The 10,000-nt window shown below is 29.5% G+C and overlaps 1 protein-coding gene across 7 annotated transcripts in view; it reads left to right on the forward strand.

Annotated features, from left to right (window-relative positions):
- LOC125043967 (mitogen-activated protein kinase kinase kinase kinase 3-like) overlaps positions 1-10,000 on the forward strand; it is a 74,546-nt gene that overhangs the window by 41,175 nt on the left and 23,371 nt on the right. For 3 of the 7 annotated variants that reach the window (XM_047640378.1, XM_047640382.1, XM_047640383.1), the window contains one exon: positions 5,401-5,454. The exons of the other annotated variants lie outside the window; for them this stretch is intronic. In XM_047640378.1, coding sequence (XP_047496334.1) covers positions 5,401-5,454 — 54 coding nt within the window. The remainder of the gene's footprint in view (positions 1-5,400; positions 5,455-10,000) is intronic. 7 annotated transcript variants of the gene reach the window in all.

Consider the following 10,000-nt stretch of genomic DNA (forward strand, 5'->3'; position numbering starts at 1 on the left):
ATTTCATTGAGGAGAAATTTTCTTAACCATAGCTAAAGAATTTTTACTTAGATCACTCACAAATACTCTTAGTAAATTTGTTTTTATGCAGTTGCGTTGATTAATGGCATTAACTAAAAGAGGAAGGTATAGAAAAGAAAGAATAGTTTTGAAGAATGTAGATGACTTAATTATAGTTCTTTTTGTCATAGGTTGTTCATTATATCAATGTTTTCCTACTATGGAAGCTGATCAGTGAGTCTGCCTGTATTAACTTAACCACCATGAATTTACAGTCTGTCCCCTGTAGTTTTTTTGTGAATTTTGTTACATACAGATGGCTCCACATGTGCTCAGTCACCAAGGAGTCTTATCAGTAGGCCCTAGTGAGCAATCCTGATTTCTCCATTCCTTGAATTAGTGGGAAAATGTGTTTTTCTTTTTAATACAATTGATATTGATACTATTATTATTGTTATTGATGTTATGATTATTGAATTTTAATTTGAATCTTGGTAACATTTAAGACAATGAAACAATACAAAAGAGCCTTTCCAAAAGTTAAGAAAAAAGGGTTGATAGTTCTGTGTGAGACAACTATTTTAAAAGATTTTTAATCCTGTATGTGGGCGTAGATGGGTGAGTTATTTTTAGTTCATAGCTCTGACCATTCTGGAGAAAACTCACATCTAAATTGATAATTGATTTCCCTCTTTTTGTTGATTGTCAAGTTGATTATGATTATAGTAGCCAAATTGCTTCCAGAAAAAAATTTGCTTTATAGAACTGCTTCAAACTAAAATACATGTTCAGGAAAATAAATTTTGGTGTTTTTCTGATGTATACAGTAAATGAGGCTTATCACATAGTTATAATTGAATTTATTGAAGGAAAGCCTTAAGGGAACATGAGATAAATGGGTATTTATGACTCATTAATCATACCAGGTGATCTAACACAGACTCAAGACAGCTTTCATATTGGGTAGTGTTTATAAAGTAAGAATTTCTCCCTCGAAATTAGTTACATATTAATTAATCTTCATATGGATGATGGAAGGTATCTTGGTAGGAATTGATAACCTATTCTTCATATTCATTTTACATGATATTTATACAAAAGCTTATAGTGAGGATCCTTAGTTTGATGGGGATAAGTTTGTCTGTTCCCTGGAGTCAAATTCTCTTTGACACATTCACTCTTTATTGTCTTCCTACGTTAAGTATAAATGTATTTGTGTATGTGTGTATGTACATGATAGATAGGTAAAGGATGTTACTTTAGCAAAATATATATATTCCTTGAATTAAAAAGTACGGTTTACTGGTCATAGATTTATTTGGGTATAGAAAGAGAATTAAGTAGGCATGGAAATTTGACGTGCGATCAAATATTGAATTTCCTTTGAGATACAGTTATGATTTTTTTTTTTAAGTAATTCCCTTAGTTTGCCAGCAAGTTTTGATACCACTGAATTATCTACTAGCTTATTGATGCTGTGATGGCATGTACATAGATATTATGTCCACTGTTATTTTAGTTAATTAACATTGCTCATACATAGATGGCTCTACCAGGGCATATTCACCAAGTAGTCAGGTACTAGCCCTACCTGATTTCATCTGTTTACCCATTTCCCTTATTTCTGTAGATTTTTTTTTTTTTTTTTTTCCATTTCTTATTGCCTTAAGTATTGATAATAGCTTTATAATGACCTCAGTAATGATGTCAGTAATTGTGAAAATAACAGTAATGATATAAAAAGAAATTGGATAAAAGGAAGGAAGATATCAGGTGGGCCTGATAATTGACTCCTTGGTGACTAATCTCTAGGGTAACCATCTCTGTGTAAACAAAATTCACAAGAAACTACATTGGGTAGTGCAATTACCTGGTGGCAATGGGATAAGGGTTAAGAAATCTTCCATTGATCTGTTAGATCAATGGATGGTTGGTTATTGGGGTCATTTAATTTCCAGGAAATATAGTATGCAACCCTTAACCTTGTGGTTAAGGGTATTACATTAGGTTTTGATGACTCATTTAGGCTGTTGATTTCGTATCAGTTAATGTGCTTAGTTTGTGTAAATGTGTAGAGAATAATAAGTAAAAGATACCTTCATTAATTGTATTTTTGTAAAGGAAACTGAATTTTCTAATTAACAAATTTTCAATAAAGGAAGGGTTAGAGTTACCTAACTAAGATAATTTCTGGGAGTGGTTACATGTTTTATAAGTAGAAAGAAAATCAGTTTTGTCATTTTGTCATTTATTTATTATTTTCTTTTTTTTAGAAGCGTGGAAGCATTTATGTCATGAACTTAGTTTCCAAGAGTGTGACTGAAGTGAAGAACAAATTCAAAAGTTTTGTAATGTGGCTAGAGAAATTTTGGGGCTTAGCACATAGGAAGAAGGAAAATAATTAAATGCATAGTAAGAGCAGTATATCCTGGCTTAGGAGCATTTTGAATTATGATAGTGAGGATTATTAACTTTATTTTAGTGAATAAATCTCTCCCAAAGAGGATGGGGAAAAAAATAGTAACAGATTACGTTGATGAAATAGGGTAATTAACAAAAGTAAAGAATACTTTTAACTAAGAATTGAATAAAAGAATCAACTGACACATTCTTTAGGCTCTTATCAATTTTATGTGTTCAGGATGGTAATGAGAATGAATGTCTTGGATTTTTTCTTAATTTCATTTTAAGCTGTTTTATTCAATGTGTGAAAGAGGAGGAGAAATTATCAATATTGTTAGACTGGGATGAGAGCTGAATAAATTGAACAGGGATACACAAGTTGGGATCTTTTAACAACAGAATTATTTGTAGTTATTTTATATTAAATGTCACCTAATTGATAGATGGCATTGCATACATACATTTTATTTCTACTTCATTTTCTCTTTCTATTATTGATTTATTTGTTTTGTACAATTTAAATTATTTTCACCCATATTTGTTGTTGGAAATGTAAATTATATACTGGACTATATTATGTTTCCACAGGAAAAGACAGTGAAACACTTATTTCAGATAAATGCATTGTTTACTTTGTGTGCAAAAGTGTGTGTGTGTGTGTGTATGTATATGTGAGACACCACATGCATGTGTTATTTTGTTTTGTTTTTGCACATATGCTTGTGCTTGTGTGCGGAATACCCACAAGCTTGTGTTTTGTCACCACTGCACAGGTACTGAATAGAAAATGTTGAAATGTTATATAGAAAAGTAAGACATACCATTACACTTTTCAGTTATAGGGTAAGGCACATTTACATTTCTCTCTGTGTTTGTGTAACATACATACATCAGCAAGGTTGTGTCCCATTCATTTTAGTGATAATTTCTGTTTCATATAGGATTCTTGTGCATATGCTCTTGTGTTCCTCTTTCCTCTGAAGATTTTAAAGTATTTTTGTTGTTAAGTTGTTGTTCCTTGTTCATCATCTTGTAAAATTACATCTTTCTTTTGAGTACAAAGTCTTCAACACCAAAAAAAGTACATATGTTAACCACCAAGATGCTGAAGTCATGATCTTTCTTTTAACATCCTTCCTTGTGCTCCTTGTCACTAGGCAGGGATACTAACAGCCTGTTGTAGTGGGTATTGAGGCCACATCATAACTCCCACGAACAACATACAATTAGATTTTGTCAAGTGAATAATCTGCACACCACAGCTTTATTTATTTGTTGTATATATATATATATATATATATATATATATATATATATATATATAAGATATATCATATACTGTTTACTCCCAAGATGAGGGCTATGTACTGGATATACATATTAATTTTGTTCATTCCAAGTGTTTATATTTTGAAGTCATAATGAGTGTTAAGGAAAGATACAATGGAGGTATTTTATTGGTAACTTTTATGTTTACCATTGCTTAACCCTCATCTTCTGACTCACTAACCAGTTTGAAGTAATGCTGTGAAGCATGTTCCTAATGGTTTGTGTTTTAAGATGTCTAATCCATTTTATTTTTTTTTATTCTGTTGGCAGTAGTAGCTAGCAACGACATTAAAAAAGGGCTTGATATTAAATTACATCTTTGTGTAGGAGAAAGGTGACAGGATTGAACCCAATGCCGCCAAGAAAATGCTGTGTTCACTTTTTTTTTTTTTTTTTGTTAAATAGCTCTGCACATAAATGGCTCTGCTAGTACTTAGCCATAAAGGAGTCAGTTAGTAGACATTGTGATCTTACCTGATTTCATCTTTCCTTGAATTGGCAGGAATAATAATAATATATTTTTTTTTTTTTTTTTTTTTTTTTTTTTTTTTTTTTTTTTTTAACCAATGCTATGAATATCAATGGTATTATTTTTATTATAGACATTATAATTACAGTAATGTTATAGACATTAGTAAAAGCAAACTAAGATAACATAAAATATTTTTGAAAATCAAGGAAAAGGGTAAACAGGTGAGACAAGCAGTATTTGTAATTGGCTCATTGGATACTTAGTACAAGTTTAGCCATCTATGTGTAAAAACAATGAATAAAGTAAACTCATAGTGGGCATGGCATGTACGTACATGCCCATTGGATTGGGGTTAAGAGGGAAAAAAAAAAATATTTCAAGATAGGATATTTGTCAAGTAAGAAATACAGTCACCTGCACAAAGATATATTTTTCAGCATTGAAATCTGCTAACCTTAAAAGGGACATGTTGTGGATATTTCTGTTTTAAGTAACAAATATTACCTACTTTAATGTGAAGTGTGTATTAGTGTGTTTAGCTTAATCATTATTTATGTTGACATTCATATTTGTATGATGTAAATTTGTGAATTCATTGTATTTAAAGTTTAGCAGGACATTTTTGTTTAGATTTTAAAGTGTGTTTGTAGTAATATCACTTAAAGTATTGAGTAAACTTAGTTGTCAGATTTAAAAAGTATTCTGAAATCATGCAGTTGTCAGATTTAATAAGTATTCTGAAACCATATAGAAATTGAAAAGTAGTGTTTATCAGTTAGAATTAACGGAATTAACTGTATTAAACAGAATTTAGAGAAAATGTATTTTATATTTTCAATTTCCATGTGATTTGAATTCAAATAATTGACATATAAAGTAAACATTAGGATGAGCACATTGTAATTGCTATTCCTTATATTTTCAAATAATTTTGTATTACTTTTGAAGGTCTTAAAGCATTTCATTTTTTTTTTTTTTTTTTTGAAGTAGAAAAAAAGGCCTGTAAGAATTATTACTTTTTTTCTCTCTCTCTCTCTCTTTTTTTTTTGTCATTACTTTTTCATGAATATCCTTCTAAAATGTGTCAGTATCATCTATGAGAGTCAGTGGCCTGTTACCAGCACTGGTTGTTTGCATGTGTGGCCTTGTGTCGTAGGAGTTAAGATTAATAGCTAAGGAGTGGCGTCCATTTGCAGGGGTCACAGCGATCGTCTCTCTGACTTGGACGTGGACATGACCTACTCCTCGCAGTACGTTCAGATCAGTACTCACACCTATGGCCAGATCCCATCCACCTGTCTTGAGATTATCTATATGTGCAGCCAACTTTTACTTTTGTTTATTTATTTTTTTATTTTTTTATTTATTTTTTTTTTTGTGTGTGTCATTTGGATATGTATATGTACAATGTATGTATATACAGTGATGTTATTTTTTCACTCTTTATTCATTTATTGGTAGAATGAAGGGTATTCAACATTGTATATTAGTGAGAGAGCTATGTATATGCATCATATATTTTTTTATTTCTCTAACCTTTCGTCTTTTTATCTATTTCTCTTTCTTTATTTGTCTAGTTTTATTTAAGTCTCCTTCTCCCAGTTTTAACTGTTTACACTATGGCTCTAGGGCCTACAAAAGATAGTAAAATATGTAAAATATAATTAAAAAAACTCACATTCCCTCCCCCTCTCCTCTCTCTCTCTCTCTCTCTCTCTCTCTCTCTCTCTCTCTCTCTCTCTCTCTCTCTCTCTCTCTCTCTCTCTCTCTCTCTCTCTCTCTCCTCTCTCTCTCCTCTCTCTCTCCTCTCTCTCTCTCTCTCTCCCTCCCTCCCTCCCTCCCTCCCTCTCTCTCCCTCTCTCTTCCTCTCTCTCTCCCTCTCTCTCCCTCTCTCTCTTTCCCCCCTCCCCTTACCCTATGTCTTTCTTTGTTTTTCCTCCCTCTTTCCTCTCTTAACATTAATCCCTGTTTCCTCACTTCCCATTTCTTTTTCAATCACAACATAGTCATATATCCAACAGAGGCTAAGGTTTATTTGCTCCCTCATCAATTACAAATATACCTATACATAAGCTTAATTGTCTTTTAAGGCATAAAGACTACAACTACCAACCAACATATGCATAGTTATCATTGTCAATAATATATATTTGTTTTATGAGCTGGTTGTACATATAGTGACCATCACAAGTTGCTGTATTAGTCAGGTGGTCTTGTGAATTGTTTTGGAATGATAGGCTTTTTGTTGTGTATGTGAACACAGGAGGCATCATACAAAGAGGACGGAGCTGAAAGAGGTTCAAGAGCATTGCAAAGGGTAGCATTTTGTTCAAATTGTCTCTGCGCTGAGGCTGATGATCAATTTCTTTTACGTATCTTAACTGAACGTCTGTTCATTTTTGGTCATATTATCTGTCTGATTTTGTGATTGGTACAAAGTGTAATTTAGGCTGTGCTGTTGTTTTATCCACAGCACTACTAGTTGAGTATGATTTGTATGATACTGAATTATGAAATTGTCAAGTAGTTTAAAATAAGTGACAGAAGAAGACTCAGTCATTCAAAAAGATTATATATGAATTGAGCCTCTTATAGCTTATGTTGCCAGTGAGATAACAGAAATATTCCATGTGCATGGAGGGCTTTTGCCAACTTCTTTGCAGTTGTGTTCATATAATTGCTGACAAAACGCATGTCATATGCCATTTACTCTAGTTTTGCACTAAAGAAATTTGCATGGCTGGATGACTAGCACCTCTCAGTATTAGCATAACATGTATCTACTGTTGCTGCATGACCACTTTGTAGTGCATTTGCTTTGTAGTAATTTTTTAGAAAACTGTAACAGAGTTCACTCAGCTGGAGCAGTACCTTTAGATGATGTTAACTTTTCCTGAAATTTGAATAGGAACTACTTAAAGGAAGATAATATTACAACCAAAGTGATAGACTAAAATTTTTAAGTTGCATTATTGTTTTCAAATCTTCCTATAACATGGTAAGTTTTACAGAAATGGATTACCAATATATAATTCCTACTTATATTTAGTCTTACGTCTCAGTTCCGATATATCTGGCTTCATGTCCTTTTGTATTTAGAGATCAATTAGTCTTAAAATCTTTTTAAAGCAGGGTTAGCAAACTTATTTTGATTTATGAAAATTTAGTTTAGTCATGTATTTAATCAAGCTTACATGATTTCAAAGTTATTTAGTATAGATATGTAAGAATTATTTGTAAGTTTATGTGTTTAAAAAATATGTATATATATGTATATATATATATTACTTCCCATGAGATTTGGAGAAGTTACCAATGGATAATATTTTACTAATGGATTATATTGTACAGTTGCACAGATAATTTTAGGAAAGCTGTACATATATAAAAGAGCCAAACTTGAAGTAAGATTACTTTTTTATTATCTCTATCTTTGAACTACTACATATATTAGTTTTTTTGAAAGATTAGAGAGGAATGTTTTTATACTGATATTTGTATATGTACCTATGTATATATATATATAGTATATTTGTATATATATGTATGTATATATATTATATGTGTGTGTGTGTGTGTGTGTGTGTGTGTGTGTGTGTGTGTGTGTGTGTGTGTGTGTGTGTGTGTGTGTGTGTGTGTGTGTGTGTGTGTGCATATGCTCACACATATACATATATATATACATACATATATGTAAACATATATATTTATATATATATATATATCTATGTTTGTTTGTTCATATATGTATGTATGTGGTGTGTGTGTGTGTGTATGTATGTATGTATGTATGTATGTATGTATATATATATATATATAATTCATATTTATATATACACTCACATACATTATATACATTATATACATATATACATATATACATATGTGTGTGTGTGTGCCTATATATATATATATATATATATATATATATATATATACACATATATATATACACATATATATATATACACATATATATATACACATATATATACATATATACATATATACATATATACATATATATATATATATATATATATATATATATATATACATACATACATATACATATATACATATATATATATATATATAGATATATAGATATAGATATAGATATATATATATATATATATATATATATATATATTGTATATGTGTGTATATATATATATATATATATATATATATATATATACATATATGTATGTGTGTGTGTATGTATATATATCCATACATATGTGTGTGTGTGTGTATATGTATATATATATATATATATATATATATATATATATATGTATGTGTGTGTGTATGTATATATGTACATATATGTGTGTGTGTATGTATATATGTACATATATGTGTGTGTGTATGTATATATGTACATATATGTGTGTGTGTATGTATATATGTACATATATGTATATATGTATGTATATATGTACATATATGTATATATGTATGTATATATGTACATATATGTATATATGTATGTATATATGTACATATATGTATATATGTATGTATATATGTACATATATGTATATATGTATGTATATATGTATATATGTACATATATATGTATATATGTATATATGTACATATATGTATATATGTACATATATATGTTTATATGTATATATGTACATATATATGTTTATATGTATATATGTACATATATATGTATATATGTACATATATATGTATATATTTACATATTTATATATATATGTATATATATGCATATATGTATATGTATATATGTATACATTTGTATATATTTATTTATATGTATATATATGTATATATTTATATAATATGTATATATATGTATATATTTATAGATGTGTGTGTGTATATATATATATATATATATACATATAAAGTGTGTGTTTGTATGTATGTATGTATGTATGTATGTATGTATGTATACACATACTATATATATACAAACATACATATATGTATATATATATATATATATATATATATACATATTGTGTGTGTGTGTGTGTGTGTGTATGCATATATGTATTTATATGTATTTGTGTGTAAAGGTATATGTATATATATTATATATATATATACATACATACATACACATATACATGCGTGCGTGCGTGCCTGTGTGTGTGTTTTTTACTTGCAGAGCATATATGTATGTGGTAGTGTTTTATTTTTGAAAAAGCTTGAGATTATATGAATAAATATTAAGAATGCTTTGCATTTTGTCTAAGGATAATATGGCTTTAATACAATTTTTTTCATGTGTAACATGAGCATTCCTTGGTTTTATGTTAGAGAAAAATATATAAGGCATTTTACCCTATATATTCTGCTTTTTTTTATTAGAGAGAAAGATTATTCAGATTCTTTACTAACTAATTATACTTCTATGTATAAGTGCTTAATTCAAAGAATGTTGGTACTTCATTCTTTGTGCATTGCATCCAAGGTGCATTGGTTTTCACGGACAAGGACTTGAAGCCATCTGACAAAATCTTGAATGGAAGAGTCATTGGCTTCAAGAGCTAATGAAGAATGTTTGGTACCCCTTTAAAGACAGTGAAATAAATGTGCATTTTTTTTTAATTATATATATTTTTCTCCTTGCTAGCACAACCTCAATCACTGCATTTATAGAACTAGACTTGCATGTTGATTTCCAGGTGACATATCAGCAGAGTCAGGTTTAAAAGTTTGATGTATCTACAGGATATTTTTATTAAGTATATTTTGTATAGAGGTCCTAAAATATGTATGCGTGTATATGTGTGTGTGTGTATATATATG

Source organism: Penaeus chinensis, chromosome 34 (assembly GCF_019202785.1).
Source record: "Penaeus chinensis breed Huanghai No. 1 chromosome 34, ASM1920278v2, whole genome shotgun sequence".
NCBI lineage: Eukaryota > Metazoa > Arthropoda > Malacostraca > Decapoda > Penaeidae > Penaeus > Penaeus chinensis.